Source organism: Chaetura pelagica, unplaced genomic scaffold (assembly GCF_000747805.2).
Source record: "Chaetura pelagica isolate M959 unplaced genomic scaffold, ChaPel_1.0 scaffold103, whole genome shotgun sequence".
NCBI classification, from domain to species: Eukaryota; Metazoa; Chordata; class Aves; order Apodiformes; family Apodidae; genus Chaetura; species Chaetura pelagica.
In genome coordinates this window covers 1182059-1202604 of record NW_009953004.1, presented here as the reverse complement: position 1 = coordinate 1202604, position 20546 = coordinate 1182059, and the positions used below count along the sequence as shown (strand labels likewise).

The window sequence follows — 20546 nt, the reverse complement described above, 5'->3', positions numbered from 1 at the left end:
TCTCAGATTGATAATAATTTTAGATAATTTTTCAGAGCCATTTACATTGAAAAAGGAGTACCTGAGTGTAAAGGCAGTGGTCATGAAATTGTAGAGTACTGCATTAATTCTGAAATTGCTGTATTAAGTTAGCCATTTATGGTCTAGAGCTGTACCTCACTTTGTCATTGCAAGTGTTTGTTAGCTACCATAAGAGTTTCGGATGGCTGGGACAGAGCCTGGCATTATGGTCCTGGTGCTGCTTTGTAATCCTTACAATGGTGAATCAGCCTGGTTTTGGAACTGAAACCTAAAACCACATTGAAATGGATGGAACTGGGTTAGTTAAATCCTTGACTGCTTTCCCCATTGATAACGTTTGACTTGTGTTTTTGTAATATTGTGGAATTAGCTTTCTCTGTTACAGCACTTATCAATAAATCACACTGGGGAATTCTTGTAGCTCTGCAAAAAGGATATTATGGTGTTGTCAGCCCCCAGAATTAGTATCATAGATGTAGAGACCATTTGTCAAAAAGAAAATAAAAGAAAATCAAGCTAAAGATGTGACAGTGAAGGAGAATGGCGGGAGTTCACAAAGAGCTGATGGGGTTGTTCCATCAGAAGCTTTAAAGCATCACTTTCGTATGAGAGGGATGTTGCAGTAACTGCATAGGAGCAGCTTTTCCCTGGCAGCAGAAATGAGGCAACCCAGAAGGGACAATGTTGGAAGATAAGATTTCTAGGAGAACCTGACAGTTTTGAATTAAAATGTCAACCAAACACTGGAATGGTGGACAGAGGTGTCAGCACAGAAGTCTGTTGAGAACTATTGTTTCTTCAGTAATGTCATGGCAAGGGAGATGTTGAAATAATTTGGCCTTTCTTGCGCTTAGCTGTTGCCTGTTACAATGGGTAGTTCTGCACTATGCATGCAAATTTAACTGAGGGCTGATTAAATTTTCTGTCAAGCTTTTTTAGTGATGTAAAGGGGTTCACTCAGCCCCTGGAAGAGAAAATCAACTTTGTCACTTATGTTCTCATAAATGTAGTGCACTGTGCAGCTGTTTCAAAACTCACCTATAATAAATGTAATATTCAATTAGATTTACACGTTAAAATTTGTTTTGGAATATCTAATAGATATAAAATTGTGAAAGAATCTGAAAAATTCTTACTCCCAATACAGTTCTCAACTGTCTTTGATGCACCTCCATACATCATAGTCACCAGCCTTGATAATTAGTTAGAGTATGTATAGACAAGGAAAGAACAAAGATAACTTCTTTGTGCAGTTATTAATACATGTTATTGTAAGGCGCATAGTTAGTAATGGCACATGTGCTCTTTTGACTTCTGAGTTGGAAGGGACCTTAAAGCCCATCTAGTTCCAATCCCCTGCATGGGCAGGGAGACCTCCCACCAGACCAGGTTGCTCCAAGCCCCATCCAGCCTGCCTTTCAGCACTTCCAGGGATGGGGCAGCCACAGCTTCCCTGGGCAACTGTCCTGAATAGGGCAGGATAACAGAAGAGTTGTATCTGCACAGAACAAGATCTATTGCAAACAGTACCAGGGTCTTAACTGTTCTAAAGTAGAAGGCACAAGCAGTCAGATTGTGGGGAAATTGGGAGATTGGAACAGAGGCTAGGGTTAGAATGCAAAAGTCATCTTAACAATACAATGTACTACTAGTAGGTAGATCAACAATAAAGGTAACCATTGAAATCACAGAATGTTAGGGGTTGGGAGGGACCTCAGAAGATCATCCAGTCCAACCCCCTTGCCAGGCAGGGATCACCCAGAGCACATCACACAGGTACACATCCAGGCGGGTTTGGAATGTCTCCAGTGAAGGAGATGTTGGCAAATGTACTTATTACCAAGTTTTATACTAGGTCTATCCCATATTTATTGACTTGTGCTTACTGCTCCTAGAAAGTGTTGAAGTCTGTACCTCTGCATGCTGAAGGTAACTGGGAACTTTCCAGTTAAATTCTGCAGAGTATAAACAGAATTTTTCTAGGCCAGGCAGTAATCAAAGTCCGGACCAAAAATTACTGACTTGTTTGGTTTTAGTCTCGTGTAATTCTTTTGATTACTGTAGAATTTTGGATAGAAGCATTTTCAGGTTTTTAGATTTAATAAAAACCTGAACCAAGACCCAAAATAATAGAGTGAATGGTATGAAATACTGAATGCTTTTTTCTTGAAGTTTTGGCTAACTACTTTTTTTGCGTATTTCAGTGTGACACATTAATCCAGTAAAACTACTTAATAAAGCTGTTCAACATAAATTCTAATTCTGCTTTTATTGCAGTTATTTGTGAATGAACTTAGCTGAATATGGATCCAGGTGGTGGAAGTCTTGGCTTGCAAACACAAGAATCCAAAATGCCTCACACTATGATTATGCAGGATTTCGGTAAACATTTTAACTATTCAAATACTGAATAAAATCAAGACTGTTTTTCAGGTTATTGCTGTGTGTTTATCAATGGTATCAAGATGTAGAGTTAACTAATTCAATGCTATTTGCATGCTTTTTTTGAGAAAATGAAAAATGTTGGACAGGTATGTAATATGTCTTTGAATACTTTGGTTGCTGACCTTGAAACAGTAATTTATTCCAAAGCACAGAAGTAATTCTTAAAAAACAAGCAAAGTCTGTGGGCCAGAGATGACACAGAAAATGTCATCTGGAGTGGAATAGTTTTTTGTGGTTCATGGGCTTCTGCCTGCAATCTCATTGACTGGTTGTTAAATAACATCCAGGGCAGGATGCAAACAGCATCTGAGCTTTTGTGTGCCTGCTTTGATTACTGTCTGCAGTTTTCCTATAGGATATTCCAGAAGGTGTGGTGGGAAATAATGTCTTTGTGTGACAACAGGTAACTTACTGTATAGACAGCAATTTACAGATTCAGCAAATCTGCATGTTCACATGTGCTGAGAAGTTTTCTGTCAAGAATATCAGTCTGGGAGTAGACTGATGCAAGGACACTTGTTTCTAGATTGATTTGTATTTTATTTTTTTAATGAATATTGTTTCTTTTAGTGGCAGTGCTAAATAAACTCAGCAATTTTGAAAGTTTAGAGAAAGGACAGCAAGAAATCTCCATTATTTTCTTTGTGGATCTCCATATGAGAGGAGATGACTTTCCCAAGCATTGGGAAGGACCATGTCTTCATTCTGACATGAGTTAATATCTCTCAGAGTGTACCAAACTAATTGCATTTGCAGTACAATGCTGAATAAATAAATTGTTTATTTATTAATTCTGATAAGAATCATTTTCTTAAGTGTTTTTCTTTTTTTCATTGAGTTTAAACTGTGGTTTTGTGTGTGTTAAAATAATTACCAGTGCATTATTTTTTAATGTATGGAAAAGTAGTCTGCAAATATGACTGGCCAGTCAAGTCTGCTGATAAAAACCAGGTTTCTGCTTCTAGCCATTCCCTGCAACATGCAAGTTGTTGGAAATTGCCCTATAAATACTGCATATAACTGAGTATTTATTTTTATCAAGGCCCATACAGTCAAGAGGATGAGAATTCTTTTATTGTAACCACAATGAATTCTGTGAAGGTTCACATTGCTACTGTAATTAATATTCTATAAATGGGATTTTTAGATTAAATGGCAAACTGGCCTGTGTTTCTTAACATCTCAGCATTCAGCATTGTGAAACCCAAATTTGGGACAAATTCTACATTAGGTCTTGAAGAAGTGGCATGTTTTGTTTTTCTTAATTTAAATCATACAGGCTTTTTGGATAGTATTTGTGGGGTGGAATGCAAAATGTGGCTTGAGAACAGCAAGAGATTGGTAGGTCTGTGTTTAACTGACCCATACATTGAGTCTCTTCCTTAGGTTAACTGATTGCTCAGGCAACAATTCTAACATTGTTTTCCTCATTCATCATTGTTCCCTAGTGGCTGGAATGGCTGGCACTGCTCATATTGATGGAGACCACATTGTTGTATCAGTCCCCGAAGCTGTCCTAGTTTCTGATGTTGTCACTGATGATGGAATAACTCTTGATCATGGCTTAGCAGCTGAAGTTGTCCAAGGACCTGACATCATCACTGAGACGGATGTTGTCACCGAAGGTGTGATTGTTCCCGATTCTGTTCTGGAAACTGATGTTGCTATTGAAGAAGCTTTAGATACCACTGATCATGTTTTGACTTCTGACCTGATAACAGAGACCGTTAGAGTTCCTGACCAGGTTTTTGTGGCTGACCTTGTTACGGGTCCTGAGGGACAGCTGGAGCATGTGGTCCAAGACTCTGTGTCAGGAGCCAACTCGCCTACAATGGTTTCAGAAGAAGTTCTTGTAACAAACTCAGATTCTGAAGCAGTCATTCAAGCAGCTGGTACTGTTCCTGGCTCCACAGTGACTATAAAAACAGAAGATGATGATGATGGCAAGAGTACATCTGAAGACTACTTAATGATATCTTGTAAGTTAAACAAAGGTAGATATAAAGAGGAGGTTGTCTGAAGTAGGAGTGGTCTGATGGGGAGAAGTTACTGTTGCTGGACTCTTGCTGCCTTCTGTGCTGAACTCTCACATGTAGTCAATTGCCCTGTAAACTCTTGGTGTCTGGATCTGGGTGTTGATGATGAAAAATCCATTATTTCTAGTAGAGCAAGAAAGAGAATGACATTCTTGCTGTTGAGTGAATGACTGTGTATATCTTTCTGAAACCAGATATTCCTGAAAATGAAGGGAAACACATTGGAAAGTTAAATATTCCCCATATTTTGAGTATAATACTTTTTAAAAAATAGACAGGTGTATTACCATGCTATGTATATTGGTGTAAAAACTAAATGTTGGGTTTAATCAGTAGAATCTAACAAAGAAATAGGTTTTGAAGATACCTGACTCATGAGATGTTCTCTTACATGTCCACAAAGTATTGTTTGTTTAGCTGTGTTAAAAATTATAGGCATTTAGTTGTATGTTATGGTGCTGAGGACTGACATGAAGGGGTTGTGTGCACTAGTGGATTGGCTCCCTGACACTGGGAAGGGGCTGCCCATTTCAGTTTCCACACTGCATTCGGCTCTGAGGGGGCTGTGTGGTGCTGTTCAGTGAGAGCTACTGAAAGGACCCTTAGATACATTGTGTTTCTTTAGTGGTTGAATTATACTCAAGGTACCAGTTCCTGTTGTTACACAGATTTGATAAAATGTAAGAAAGTTCATTTTAGATTTTTGTCTACTCATTAGCTATTAAAATGTGTGTAGGTCAAAACAGATTTTATTTAGTCAGAAGCAATATGGTAAAAAGCCAGCAATGCCAAGTGTGTCAAAGTGTCAGTCTGTTCACAGCACGATGCATTTATTTTAAATTTCAAGAAGAGGACATGACTGATGACAGAGATTTCAGTGTTTCATAGCGTTTATGCCCCTTATGCACAATACGTTTTTGGTATTTATTTTTTGTTCAGTATAGGATGGACAGCAATGAATTTTTTATCATACTATCATTACTGTAATGCCATTTGTCACTAATAGAAGTCAAAAAGGGGTTTTTTTGAAAAAAAACAACCACCAACAACAAAAAAACCTCAGTCTAAAAGTGAATTAGAATGACAACAGCAACATATCTTTGTGTTTGTAAGTAAAGAAACGCCATCTTTACAGTCAGTTGTTTCACTGAAAAAAACCCTCCTTTCTGACAGGGAATTTAGGATGGGTTGTATTCTGTAGCTGCTGTATTTCCAACTGCTCCCTTTTAAGTAAAGTCATCTTTGGAATTCCTTCTGAGGTGAAGTGTGATGGATAATGATGATCCCTGCATTTAGAGCAGAGCATCTTGACCTTTCAGGAGCAGTTACCTGATGACCCCACTGGTTGATGGTTTTGTCAGATGCTCCCAAGCCTACCATGGCTTTGGCAATGCTTCAAAGCCAGTTTGAGACACAGTTTTAAGCAGGTCAGTTTTATGTGTATGTATGATCAGGATATCCCTGAATCAGCACAGTTAGAAGCTGTATTAGTAATCTGGGATTTTACTTTAAGCAATCTTTTTAGATAATTAAAGCAGTCTCTTGGCTCTGACAAGGTTTGAGGCTGTATTGTACTGGCTGTGCCAGCTTGACCCAACAAAGTGTCTGCTATTGATTTTTTTCAGAAAAAAAGAGTCAGTCTTACAGAGTTGTTAATTTTTGGTTTGTTTGTAATGTCTTTAAATTAGCCTTGAATTTGTTATGTTTATTAAGATAATCTATTGTGTAGACCAGATAAATGCCCCAGTTTATCAAGCAGTTTAAAACCCTTTTTATTCACTCCCATTTTTAAATTGTCAGATTAAACATTCAGCAAATACTACAGAAAGTCAATTTTATGATCTCTTTTTTGGGGTGTGTATGTAGGGCTGTTGAACTTTTTAATAACTTAAATCACATTAGAATGATAGATTTGAAGACTCTAAAAGGCTTAGCTTATAATCTATTGTGTAGACCAGATAAATGCCCCAGTTTATCAAGCAGTTTAAAACCCTTTTTATTCACTCCCATTTTTAAATTGTCAGATTAAACATTCAGCAAATACTACAGAAAGTCAATTTTATGATCTCTTTTTTGGGGTGTGTATGTAGGGCTGTTGAACTTTTTAATAACTTAAATCACATTAGAATGATAGATTTGAAGACTAAAAAGGCTTAGCTGTCTTTTAGTGAAAGGTAGCATCTAGAAAGGGGGGACTTGACATGAAAGGACAGGGAATTCCCTTAGGGAATGCCACCAGCTGTCCTGTGGAACACATTGGAGGAACTTCTGTGGTGTTTTAAGGTGTGAAGCTGAGATGAGCTTGGAATTTTAAATTACCTTATTATTTTGTTGGGAGTCACATTTTAAATATGCTGAAAGGTGATTTTTCACCATTTTAAGACAGCATTCCCACGTAGATATTTTACACACTACTGCTAATTGTATTTTTGTGTAAATACTATTTGGAAAATAACAGGTTTGCTTGGATGGTTCTGAAAATTAGCTGTGGATGATTTTGTAATTGGAAGGTTTCACTAGAAAAGGTTATCATCACTCTGCTATCTGAGTGCAGATGATTTCAGCTTTTTAAGGTTTTAGGAGAGAAAAGTCTTTTTCTGATATGCTCACAACATCTCCCAGGGGATGGATATGCCTGTTCCCTTGTTTTAAATCCCCACGGTGTCCATTTAAAAGGGACGTGTTTGGGAGGATATGGATACAGAATGACTGCAAAGGGTGTGATGTGAGCCCAGCCCATCTCGGGCTGAGATAGGCAAGTGCTGCCCAGTACCTCCCAGGTGAGCAGGAGGAGCTGGCCCAGCTGGAGCTGAAAGCTTCCCCTCTTTTGTTTTTCAGGTTTGCGATATTCAGAGGCACAGCGGGTTGCCAGCCCCTGCCCCCTGCGCTGGCCCTGCATGCACTATGCTGGTGAGCCCATACCCACCTCAGAGCAACACTGGAGCTGGCTGTAGGGGTAAGGTACTGTTCCACCACCACCTCCTTTTTAGTGTATTGCAGTACAGTGTGACATCCTTTGCTAAGCATTTTAATACTATTGTAACCTATGGAATATATCAGACATTAGAAAAAATAATGGATCATTGTAAAAACCATGGGACTTATCCTGCCCTCCTGTTATCCCTCTGGGCTCCTGTGGTGGGTGTGACATCACCAGCATAGTGCATGCTGAGGCATCACATGAACTGGGAGCTGGCAATCCACGGTGAATCTGGACATCACACACCTGAAAACAGCAAAGTAAGGTAAGTTCCAAGTTGGAAGTGTGCTGAGTTTTTCCTTTAAACCGTGTTTAATCAGGAGGATCCAGCATATATTTATAAAGGTTCTCTCTTGTGTTTTTTTAGTTTAAGTGAGGAGATAATAAAACGTAGTGCTTCTGGTGGGTGAGTCAGATCTGGAAGATATCTGGTATTCCATTGACATAAAGCAAACATTCCTGTTCCTGATACCTGCCACTGGGAAATGTCATCAGATGATTTAGCAGTCTGTGATGGAAGTCATCTTATTTAGACAATAGAATGTTTTCATGTTCTGTTTTTAAAAAAAGTCCTGATATCTTGGAACTCAACAAAGATGATGTTTCCTGCTGTGTTGATTGTTTTCCACTCATCTGATGCTTTTAAAAAATAGATTGAAACATTGAAATTTACTTCATATAAGAAAGCAATTTCAGCAATAGCAATTGCTGATTAAGTGTCTTTTGTTGTTGAGGTATTTGAAAACAGCATCTTCCAAATGACAGTCCAAATCAGTATTATGTTCCCAGTCTAGTTTATATTTTCCAAATTTTGTTATGTTTCACTGTTGCTTTTTTAGAAAACTTGTTCTAGAGGCTCACGATACACAGGCTTCCTGCTGTGTTCCCATTCCTTTAGCTCAAGTAGTAGAGACTGAAGATTGATGAAAAAACACAGGATGGATGATGATGTGGGACTAACCACTAATTTTAAAAATAACATCCTAACTTCACCCCTCTAGGACAGGGCTCCCTATTTTTTGAAGGATGCTAAAGATTTGGGAGCATTGAAATGATAAAACACAAGATGTGAGCATACGTGCTATATTCAGGTATTTTACATTATGTTTTGGCTGAAAATGTCTTTAAAACCTCAAAAACTCCTCCTTTTTTTCCTTATGCAGTCTTTGCTGCATTGAAATTGATACCCTGATCAAGCAACTGATCTTAAATTGTGTGTTTATTCTAATTTCACCAGATGCATAGTGATGTGCTGTGACCCAATATTAGTTACATAGTTTGAAACATTTGCCATAAAGAAAACGTACTGTGTATTTGGGATTGATTCCTGAACTGCTCAGCAGGAAGTTGCTTTTTGAAAAGAACTTCCCAGGCAGATGTCTTTCCTTTCTGTGTTAGGCTGATAATGCGTTATGTTTATCATGAGTTTAGAAAAGTTGATGTTGCTTGAGTTGCAGATTTGAAAATAACTTTATTGGCACCTACCAATTCTAAAATGACAGTAACAGCTTAAAATTGTTGATTTCTTCCACCCAGCCTTTAAATATTCCTTCTTCTCCTTAGGTTAGGGCTAGGTTCCTCTCCAAGGCAGGAGTGTTGTATGCATAGCTGTACTGTTACCTCCAGTCCTTCAAAGACTCATAAATGCAGTGGAAATGTTAATTGTACTAAAATTAAAAGTATGTGTGCATAATTTTGAAGAATTTGGATAAGAAGCTTTTATGAATTTTAAAAGCCATGCAGAGAAGAAAATGGTCTTTAATAAATTCAAACATAGTAGCTGTATGGAAGTAGATATTCCAAGAGAAGTGTGTTTTTAGCATCTTCCCTTTTCTTGTTGGTAGAAGAGGCATAATCCTCTGTTCTCATAACTCCATCCTGGCAGCATAAAAAAATGCAATTAGCAGATGCAGTAACACTCCCACACTGGATATAAAGATGTACCAGTAACTTGATGCTGGCAAAGTTCAGTGCCAGAGGACTGTGCCAGGTTCTCTGTGGTGCTCCCTTCTCTGTGCCTTTCGTGCTCTTCCTCTCTTCATGGTCCTGCAAGGTAACCTGAACACAATGCAGGATGTGTTAGAATTGAACAGATCAGGGTGTTGATGTTGCTGACACCCATTTTAGTAGAGATTCAGAATGTTTTTCATTAAAAACCAAATCCTCTTTTCCTAAGGAGATTTTAATTATTTTCTACTGATCCAAGTTTTATATTTTTTCAACAATGCAATTAAACTCATCTTTACAAAAAGAAACAGCTAAACCATATCATTTTTTCATGTTTTCTGTTTCATTTTCATGACAATTTATCATTTCCAGAGGTTCTAAAATTAAAATACTAGTACTTACCTACATTATATCTAGTTCTGTTTTCTGTAACTCCTGTACTCTGCTGCTGCAGTCCAAGATTTGTGAATAGAAATAAGGTTCCTCAGCATGAGGCTGGTGTGACTTGGATGGGTGTTCCTGTGGAATCCTGCCTGTGAGTGGGAAGAGCTTAGTCTGGGATTGCTGTGGTGGATTCCCACCCTTGCTCCTTTGCTAGCAGTCTCTGAGCCCCTTTGCTTGGCTGCCTGGAGAACTAAGAGAGACTCAGAGCAGCTCCAGTTAGCCCAGTAACTGGCCTTGAGTCTGGACCAGTCAGAGATGGCTTTGCAGGAGTGTCAGCACTGCACTGCACCACCCCACCCTCCCCCCCGAGGGGGACTAGGAAGCACTGCAGCCTTCCCGAGGTCAGGCCCCTATCCCCAGAGCCCCCAGGGGGATTGAGAAGCACTGCAGCCTTCCCGAGGTCAATCCCCTTTCCCCAGAGCCTCCAGGAGGATTGGGGAGTACTGCAGCCTTCCCGAGGTCATGCCCCTTTCCCCAGAGCCCCCAGGGTCTGCACTGAGCAGACAATTCTCAGTTATGAAGCACTGCTGTCACTTCAATATTAATTGTAAGTTTTGTTTTGCTTGTCTTGTATGCACAGATTTGGATTGTTATGTTTGCAGTAAATCACAGCTTCTCGGGGATGTATTAAATTCAGACTTAGTTTACATTTTGTGGAATTGTTCTCTGCTTAGAGGGCTTTGATGGGTCAGTTCTGCAGTTTTGTGGTGACCATCTGCACAGGAGCTGGTTCTGTCCACTGGGACCAGTGTGATGGCAGCATGTGTGCCAGAAGGCTGCCTCCCTATTGGCCATTTGGGATATATGGATATCTGTATGAATGCCCTTCTTACCAGAATATGTTCCTACTACACATCTAATAGGGTGAATGTAATTTTTGTTGTATAAATAAAATGAACGTTTTGTATGGATAGCCCAAATAACCAGAGTGACTAAGGTATAGACATGAAGAATGAGAAGTTAGTTTCCCAAAGTATTATTTGGATTCTCACTGTATCTTTTAATCAGCTGTATAGTACACAGTAGTCTTTGGTAATTTGTATGTTTGCGTGAGATAAAGTGGTTAAAATAATAATTTATTTTATGGTGAAGATGTGGGCAAATCTTTGATGCACTGCTCTTCCCCTGGGAATGGACTCAGTCATGACTCTTGATCAGCTACTACGTTTCAGACACTGGTACCTTAGAGCAGCTGGACTCTTTGATTATAACAGGCAATTTTGGGCTAGGTTTTAACATATTTGGATAGGTGTCTAGTTTTATTTGCTGGTGCATTTTTGCTTTCTAAGTGTAGTAGTTTCAGACATTACCATCCACTCTCTTTGACAACAAGCTCCCTTTGACAACAAGCTCCCTCCTTGCTGTGTTTCCTGGGTTGCTTTAAAAAGAGTCCTGAACTTCTTGGAATCTCTCTTCTGTATCTTGAGATGAACTGTTCTGTAAAAGCTAGTTAGGAATGCAGAACTTTCCTATGCATGGGGATAGTAGTGCAGAAGAATCATGTTACTGATAACTTTGAATTTTGAAAATTGTGTTTGAACCTTATTATTATTCTCTTGTCTTTACAGTGGATGATGTTGGAGAAAAACTGGACCACATAGGAAGCACTCCCTTGAAAATCAGTACCGAGGTGGCAAATGATGATGTTGCTAAAGATGATGGGTTTGGTTCAGAAGTTATCAAAGTGTACATATTTAAAGCTGAAGCTGAAGATGATGTGGAAATAGGTACCTTTTAAATTCTGTGTATTCTTAAGCAATCCAAAGCCTTTTCGTTTGTTGTTCTTAATTTCATGTAAGCCGCCAATGGGAACATTTTCTAGAACGAGACATTTGTGGAGGCTGCCCATTGCAGTGAATACTGGGTGTCAGTTAGGGGTCTGTTAGTGTCAGGTTCTTTCTTGATTAGCAGTATTTCTTCTCAGGCAACCAAAGCCCAATTGTAAAAGTATTTGGGTGTCTGCAGCTTTTTTTCAGCTGCTGCTTTTTTCTGACCTTGCAAGACTCCATGTCAGCACAGAAAAGCCTCTAGAGTGGATTGCTGTCCCAGAACAGTCTTTGGTGGCCTTAACACAGAGAGAGGGGAAGATTACTGGGGCTGTAGGTGTACAGCCATTTCCAGACCTACCCAAGACACTCAGAATTGCTCTGCAGTTCTCTTTTGCAGAGGCTAGATCCAGCACTTCATGTGCTCTGCAAGTGAACATGCTGCTAACCCATGTTCTGTTCTTCAGCTGTAGAAGCAGAGTCCCCTTACAGTTGTCAGACCTGCAACCTCTGGCTTGTTCCACTTTAACCTTTAGATTTGGGTACTGAAACTCTGCTTTACTGGAATGTACCTTGGCCAGGAGTCCCAGAGCCAGGGCAAATCAGCCTGGCTCTCCTTGCTGGGGTGGAGAAGGTGGTTCCATCTCCCATAGACCTGCAGCACCGGCTTGGCTGAGACAGAACTATGGATTAGATCAGGAAAGTCCTCCTGTTAGTAACGATCCTGGCACTGTTTTTCAAGTAGTATGAACTGCTGCTTCAGGAAATTCTTGTCTGTGATGCCTTTGTTTTTCTTCTCTGAGAAACAAGCCATCTTTTCAGCTCAAGTTAATGGCAGGAGAGGATTGTTCCAGGGATGATCAAAATGCTAAGTAATAGATGTTTTGTCTTTGGTTTTCTCTCTCTTAGGGTACGTTCAGAATTAGTTAAGACTGTCTTATGAGTTTCTTAGTATCTTTTGCAGGATGATACAGTGTAGATTTTGGAGGCTATTAGTCAAGTCCTTCTCAAGGTTGCCAAAGTAACTTAACATGTTTCACTGTCTTACTTGGAATACGAGGCAGTATCTGATTGATGTGAAGCTTAGTGAATATTTCTGTAAGCCCCTGGGATTTTCAGTATTTGGTCCTTAATTCTTTCCAAGTATGAGAAAGAGGTGGTGAAGACCAGGTGCTCTCTGAAACCATGGGCTTGGGAAAGGATCTAGAGAAAGCAGCTTCTTAACATCCCGTATCTATTGTGACATCTGCTTCATCTGCCAGTTCTTACATTAATTGCCAGATCCTGTCCTTGAAATATGGTTTCTTCCTCTGGGGATAGGTTGTCAGTCTCAAGGGACAGACTGCTTATGCCTGTGGCTGAAAACTAATGTACAGCAGGGCTGTTCTTCTGAGCTGCTCTCAGTGCTTCTGATGTAGCCATAAGGTAGTCCTGGCAAATTACCCAGTTCATTACTGGTGAGCTCTGCCCCTGGGGAAGAGCTGATGGTGTCTGTGTTTGCTGCTCAGCATTAAGGAATACAGGAGAGATGACAACTGAGATCCCAGTTCACCCCTTAGTGGACGTCTCTTCATCTTTCTGTCCATGGGGTGGGGTGGAGGGCTCTTCTAAAGTGTCATCCCTTTCCATTGCAGTTCATTTACTTGGGTAAATGTCCTGGCAAAGCCACTTCTGGCAAAATCTATAAAAAACGGGCTTGGGTAGCAAGGATGTTTGGCAGAGTCTCCCATTCACAAAACACAGAGAAGGATGGGTCAGTGTATTTGACTTGGACTCAACCACCTACCTCACCGTTTTCCATCAGGCCTGGTCATAGTAGCAAAGAAGGGCTCTTGGTATGCCAGGCATCGGCTTGTTCTGCCATAGTCTGCAGCTTCTTTACTCATTCTTCAGTCCCTGAGATGCATGGAATACCCAAGCATCAATATTTATCTGCCACCTCTCTGGCTCAAGCATAAGTATCAAGTTCCAGGCCGGAGCTTCTGCTTCTGTTTAAGTAAGTCAGTGGCCAGAGCTTCTTAGTCACCTGGAGCAGGACCATGTGGGCAGTTGTTCTCATTTTCTTCTTTCCAGTTGTCATTCTTCAGATTCTGTTGTCTCCAGGTATTTGGAGCTGCTCCTTGCATCCCTGCTAACCTCTCACAGTAATGTGCTTGTTGAAATAATTGGCAGTCAAGAGATGCTTTCTTGTGGTTTGAGAAGTGTGACCCCAGTGTAAGTTACTGCTCAGTCCCTGGTGATGAGTCTGGGACATAGGCATTGGGGTCTTTCTGGGAAGTCCTTTACAGGGTGAGTAAATAGGATCTGGGGTCTTTTAGGGTCTTTTACAAAGTGAGTAAATAGGATCTGGGGAGAGGATCAGGGATAAGACTTAGCTTCACATCTCAAGAGAATTTAAGGGCTGTGTTCTGGGCAAGATTAGAATTGCAGTCATTGTTTTGGTGAGCCTGTGCAGGTGTGTGTTGCCAGTCACACCCAGATCCCAGCCAGCAGGCTTAAAAGACCCTTGGTCCTTTTTGGGTGGTGGTTGTTCTGGATTGACCTCATGAGGCGACACTGAGAGAACTTTTTCCTTATCTGCCTCAGAGCGTCAAACTTGCATGATTTTATGACAGATACAGATGTCAAAACACGGAGTTTTATATAATAGATTTGTAAATAGGAAAAAACCTTTGAATCTGAAATGAAGCTTAACAGTGGCTTTTTTACATATACTTAATGTGTTTATCTTCTTTTTGTTGAAGGTGGGACAGAAATTGTCACAGAGAGTGACTTCCACAATGGACATTCTGTAGCTGGAGTAATTGAACAAGGAGGTGTTGGTAGAATGCAGCGAGAAAAGATGGTTTACATGGCTGTTAAGGACTCTTCTCAGGAAGATGAAGATATTAGTAAGCATAATAAGAAGTATTTTTGTTTCTCGTGCTGTTTTGTAAAACAATATAAACATCATTCTCAAGGACTTTTTAATTTTTTCTGAAGGATTCTTCAGCCTGAAGTAGTAGAAAACTAAGTTCATCTTCCCTAAAAACAAAGAGCAGGCTATAATTATCTTAAAGTGATGTGGATAAATGCACTTTGTGCATACTATATGCAATAATTTAAATATTTATATTAAATTTAACATGTCCATGGGTGAAGTGTTAATGAGGTTAGTCAACTTTCTCATTTTTCTGTATTTCTACTGTGAATTGCCTTGTTTAATCAGCTTTCTGGCAATGTGGCAAAAGATGTCATCAGTTACAAGTTTCTAAGTTTATATATTTGAATTTCTGTTGGTATTTTAGATTTGTATTTATTTATAAGCGTTTTCTCTCTTTAAGGAATGTCTGAATAAACAATGATCCCCTAAGGGAAGGGGTGGTTCTAAATGGCAAAGGAAGTAAAGTAGTTTGTAACGGGTATCAATCCAAGCAATAATTAAATGAAGGAAAAACAAGGATGAGCAGAATTAAAGATTTATTCTCCTTTAATCCAGGTTGTGCTGAAATAGCAGATGAAGTTTATATGGAAGTTATTGTAGGTGAAGAAGAAGCCACATCACTTCCAGACACACAGCTTGAAGACTCTGGCGTGAATAAAACGTTTGTCCCTGTTGCTTGGGCTGCAGCTTACGGTAGGAACCTGTGTGCTTATTCTCTCCAAGCCCCTGCCATTCTTCTCTCCCCAGTCTAGCTTCCAGCATCTCTGTGCAAATGGGGTAACCTCTCCCCTTGTGCTAGTGGTTTGGAAACAGCTCCTTCTGATTGTCAGTTAGTGGAGTTGATGAAATGATGTGTAAAATCCCTTTGACATCACTCATGACCTGTCACACCTCAGGCTTTTTGCAGTTCTGTAACAAGAGATCTATTCCGTGTTTATGTTGGTGGCTCTTTCTCAAAGCTGGCCTGTCAGACAGTTACAGAGGGCTTCGGTGCTTGATTGTCTTGCATATAATGAATGAATTGCTATTTGTTGGGTTGTATGAAGCTGTAGGAAAATTTTTATGCTGCTCCTACTTCCAGCTCAGAAGCACAGAATGGGTGGTTCTTAAGGGTAGTTTAAGTTGGCTGCTAAAGATCTTAGAAAACCAAGAATAGGCTTCAGTGTGTTGCATGAGCTAGGAGGAAGGGGAAGTAACTTGAAAAAGGGAATAGTAGGAGGAAATGTTCAAACATTTTCAGATTATATACCTGTTTTATACCTGTTAGTCCTTCAGGTTAGAAACTAAGTAAAAAGGTAATTTGTTCTCTGCAGCCATGCTTTAAATAGTAGAATTGTCATCATGGTATAGTGTGAATTCTGAATATTCTTCTATTTCATATCCTTTTCTCAGATTTTTACATTTTAAATGTATATTAAGAGGTATCAAGTCATCCATGGTTTGTGCTATAATTAAGACAGGTAAAATTCATTGGTGTAGTATTTCTGAGCGCAGTGGTTGGACTGATAAAAGTGCTTTAGAACCACAGAGCCTTGGCATGTAGCAGCAAATGCTTTCAATATAAATGAGGAATATACTCTTAAGGTATTACTCTTTAGATACTACTTCTCCATCTCCCAGAGCTTTGTAGGGCCTCATGCAGCTGAGTGCTGAGCAGCTGATAAGGTACAAGTTCTCTGATCTGCCCAGTTCTGCTCCAGAAAGAGAAAGTGCTTGGATCTCAAGAACAAATTGTGGATTTCAGATAGCCTCGTTTCTGGATTAGTATCTGAGGTTGTAAATGAGGTTAAAAGTTTACAGACACAAGCATGTGAATCATGAGAAGCAGGAAGGGCAGGCAGCAGGGTCAACATGCAGGCACAGCCTTAGTGGATGTTAACTGTCCTCAAAGGTGTGGGGGTTTCCTGAAGCTCCTAGTTACGGAATGCTGAACTGATTTTCAGCTGCACATCTCCATTTGGATAGATTTAAGCTGTTACTTATTAGCTAAATTAGTTTTCTCTCATTATCAGACTTTCAAAGCCATCATCTCTAGAAAGAATTTTTATTTCTAATGACTAAAATACCATTTTCTGCAGGAGATGAAAGACGACTCCCCAGAAGATACGAAGATGGTCAAGCGGCAGGTAAGGACCTGTAACTGTGCTTGGTGCAGCATTAAACTGACTTGCTGTCTGTCAGATGAAGTCCATTTCTGTGTCAGTGAATGCAAACCATTATCCATAAAGCATATCTTGAAGGGCTTGACAGTCTTTCTCTACTATTTAGAAATGAAACCAATATTCTAGGTGTGTTTTAGGCCTTCAGAGTGGGTGGAGAAGCTGGGAGGGTCTGCCAGGTTTCTTAGTGTAGTTTTGTAGTCAGAAAAGAAAATGCAGTTGTTAAGAAGTAAAGCCAAGGTACATAAAAGGAAACAACTAGCGTAACTCATGAGAAGTATGAGAAATAAAGGAATATATTTGAGAATTAATCAGTGATTAAGCAATTCTAGTCCTGATTCTTTCCAGCAAAGATATATAGTGCTTTACGATGGCACTCATCTTTTATATGTAAGTTCATTGTAGAGGAATGGGCAGTATTTTTTTTGAAAGAGTAGTTATGCTGCTGTGCAATTCCAATCATGAGTCCCCAAGAAAGAAGTTGTTTAAGGTTTTTTATGGTGTCTAATTTTTGTTTCTAGGAAATAACTTGGATACACGATTAGAAAACAAAAACGGTAATGCAACACAGTACCTGCAGATTTGTGATAGCGTTAGCACTAATAGAGTGCTCAAACAAAAAACCAAGAAAAGGAGGAGAGGAGAGGCCAGGCAATGGCAAACAGGTAAACACTGTATGGTTATCCCTATTGTCATGGAGTGGCACTTGCTCCTCTACTATTCCTTTTGTTTTTCTAAGCTGGTGCAGAATGAAAAAACCAAGACGGTGCTTTGCGTATTTCCTGTGTCCTTCCCCCCTCCAATTCTGGGCATAGGCAACATAGTCACTGGTGCTGCTCAGGCAGTTCACCCAGGGCTGCTGCAGATCATGGCAGCTTTGCAAGCTCTTGCAAAGTAACCCTGGGTATTTTGATCTGTTTGAGCAAGTTTCTAAACAAAATGATATAAATATAGGTGCTGTGGATTGCTTGTATTTAAACTACTGAAGCATTCTCTGCTGCAAGTGTAAGTGCATGAATCTGAACAGCAGTTGGCTGATTTAAAACTTCTTCATCAGTAAATTTGTTTCCTTCATAACTTGTTTTTGTTTGTTTAAAAACAGCTGTTATAATAGGTCCTGATGGACAGCCCTTAACAGTTTACCCTTGTCATATTTGTGGGAAAAAATTTAAATCCAGAGGATTCTTGAAAAGGCATATGAAGAACCATCCAGATCATATGATCAAGAAGAAATACCAGTGCACAGACTGTGACTTCACAACGAACAAAAAAGTAAGTTTCCACAATCACCTGGAGAGCCATAAACTTATAAACAAAGTTGATAAAACCCATGAGTTTACAGAGTACACGAGAAGATACAGAGAAGCGAGCCCATTGAGCTCCAATAAACTAATCCTGAGGGACAAGGAGCCCAAGCTGCACAAGTGCAAATATTGTGACTATGAAACTGCAGAGCAGGGTCTCCTCAACAGGCACCTGCTGGCAGTTCACAGCAAGAACTTCCCTCACGTGTGCGTGGAGTGCGGGAAGGGGTTCCGGCACCCGTCGGAGCTGAAGAAGCATATGAGGACCCACACTGGGGAGAAGCCATACCAGTGCCAGCACTGTGTCTTCAGGTGTGCTGATCAGTCCAACCTGAAAACTCACATCAAAACCAAACACGGGACTGATCTGCCCTTTAAATGTGAGCACTGTCCCCAGGCGTTCGCAGAGGAGAAGGAACTGCAGCAGCACATGGAATTGTTTCAAGGGCATAAGACTCATCAGTGTCCACATTGTGACCACAAGAGCACCAATTCGAGCGACCTGAAGCGACACATCATTTCAGTTCACACAAAGGACTTTCCCCACAAATGTGAGGTGTGTGAGAAAGGCTTCCACCGCCCCTCGGAGCTCAAGAAGCATAGTGAAACCCATAAAGGTAAAAAGATCCATCAGTGTAGACACTGTGACTTCAAAACCTCAGATCCTTTTGTACTCAGTGGGCACATCCTCTCGGTTCACACCAAGGACCTGCCTTTTAAATGCAAAAGATGTAAAAGAGGATTTAGGCAGCAAAATGAACTGAAGAAGCACATGAAGACCCACAGTGGAAGGAAGGTCTATCAGTGCCAGTATTGTGAATATAGCACTACGGATGCCTCGGGCTTTAAACGGCACGTGATATCCATCCACACAAAAGACTATCCCCACAGGTGTGAGTATTGCAAAAAGGGATTCCGCAGGCCCTCGGAAAAAAACCAGCACATCATGAGGCACCACAAGGAGGCCATCATGTGATGTGTGATCTCCAGAAGGAATTTAGAAACTGTGAGATGCTAATTGAGGAAAAAAAAATAATAAAAAAAAAATCTCATGAACTGTTTCTCCTGGTTTCAAAGCTTGATATTAAATCATAACTTTACATTCTTTGTATTAAAAGTCTTAAAAGTATTAGGGTTGGCAGGGGATCTCATAGCCCTATGATTGTTGCTTATCAGAACATAAAGAGCACTATAGAATGCAGAAGGATGGATGAATGTCTTAAATTTGCAATAAGGTGGATGAATGTCTTCAAGTTGATAGTGTTACACATTGTTAAGCTATGGAAGACAAAAAAAAAAAAAAAGATGATTGTGTTACCCATTTTGTCAGTAACAGCACTTGTCTCCAATATGAAAGCAGTTCAGATACATGGTGAGATTATTTACAACTAGTTTGCAAAGGCAGGGGAGTCTTGTCAAAGGCTTGTGCAGTCTTGAGAGTATGAGTCAGTCACTTGATCATAACATTTTAAAATCCTCTCTGGAAATAAAATTCCAGAACTGGTCAAATTTGGGGGGATTGTCCCTTGTTTGGTTGTTTTTTTAAAACATTTCATTGGGAAACTTGTTTCCCTGATTAGTTTAGGTCCAATGGGTAATTTTTTAATGATTTTCAAAGCTGCTAACCTATTTTATTGCAGGATATGGTGTTTAAAATACAGGATTATGTTATGATCTCAAAGGTGGTCTTCTGGTGCTAGGTCTAAAGATGTGTATGTATATAATTTCCCTTTTTTATCTGAAACTACAGTTGAATGTTGTTCAGTATGGCACATATAACAAAAAAAACTTTGATTCTTTTTAAGGATAAAATGGATGCAGCTCATAGTGTTGTGTCTCAACGCTATTGGTTTTTTTTTTCTCCTCACTACTTTAAAATCTCTAAAGAGAAAGTTGAAAAATGTATGGGTTTTTTAATTAAGATTCAGAGTACTTAGAAGTTTCTTTAGGGCAGTGTTCTTAACAGGTATGACAATGTTGTCCTACCTCCTGATAACAAAATTTTCAATATAGACATAAAATTGCACCTTTAAATAAATTATTTTTAAAAAATCAAACCAACCTATACCATACTATAAACGTGCATTTTCAATCTGTAAGAAAGTATATATGCAGTATTTAACCAGAAAAATATGCTGCCACTAGAGTTTGGAGGTGGATCTTCAGTTTACAGTGTATACATTTAAAATATGCATCCCTTTAACCAAGGCTTTGTGTTAGCATGCTGCAAATCAAATGGCGCTTAATATACAAGCTGGTCTAGGGCTATTTAATGAAAAACCTGTTCATAAATGTTATGCATATAATGTGTATTTTTTACTTTTTTAGTTGCTTCATGTTTGCACACAGCTGTTCACATGATACCTTGTAACTTCATGCTATATTGTGGCTTTGTGTTTCAGATAATGTTCATATTTTGTTTTTTGCACCAGACGAGAATCAGTTCCTTGAGAATAAATTTTTTTAATATTTCTAAACTTCAGAAAGTTCAATCTGGGAAATCTCTTAGAAAAATACGTGT

General features: G+C 39.5%; 1 protein-coding gene across 1 annotated transcript; it reads left to right on the top strand.

Moving 5' to 3' along the window:
- The first annotated feature begins 2324 nt into the window (after positions 1–2324).
- ZNF711 (zinc finger protein 711) lies at positions 2325–19049 on the top strand. The gene is made up of 7 exons (XM_009996576.1): positions 2325–2403; positions 3915–4445; positions 11442–11600; positions 14384–14530; positions 16641–16688; positions 17243–17386; positions 17824–19049. The coding sequence occupies exons 1-7, from the start codon at positions 2325–2327 to the stop codon at positions 18999–19001; spliced, it is 2286 nt and encodes a 761-aa protein (XP_009994878.1). The 3' UTR covers positions 19002–19049.
- Positions 19050–20546: the final 1497 nt, after the last annotated feature.

Excerpts from the sequence above, each read along its gene's own strand:
- ZNF711 (XM_009996576.1), top strand. The coding sequence starts at position 2,325 with ATGGATCCAGGTGGTGGAAGTCTTGGCTTGCAAACACAAGAATCCAAA. Across the intron at positions 4,446-11,441 it reads AGACTACTTAATGATATCTT|TGGATGATGTTGGAGAAAAA; the intron begins GTAAGTTAAACA and ends TTGTCTTTACAG. Across the intron at positions 11,601-14,383 it reads TGAAGATGATGTGGAAATAG|GTGGGACAGAAATTGTCACA; the intron begins GTACCTTTTAAA and ends TTTTTGTTGAAG.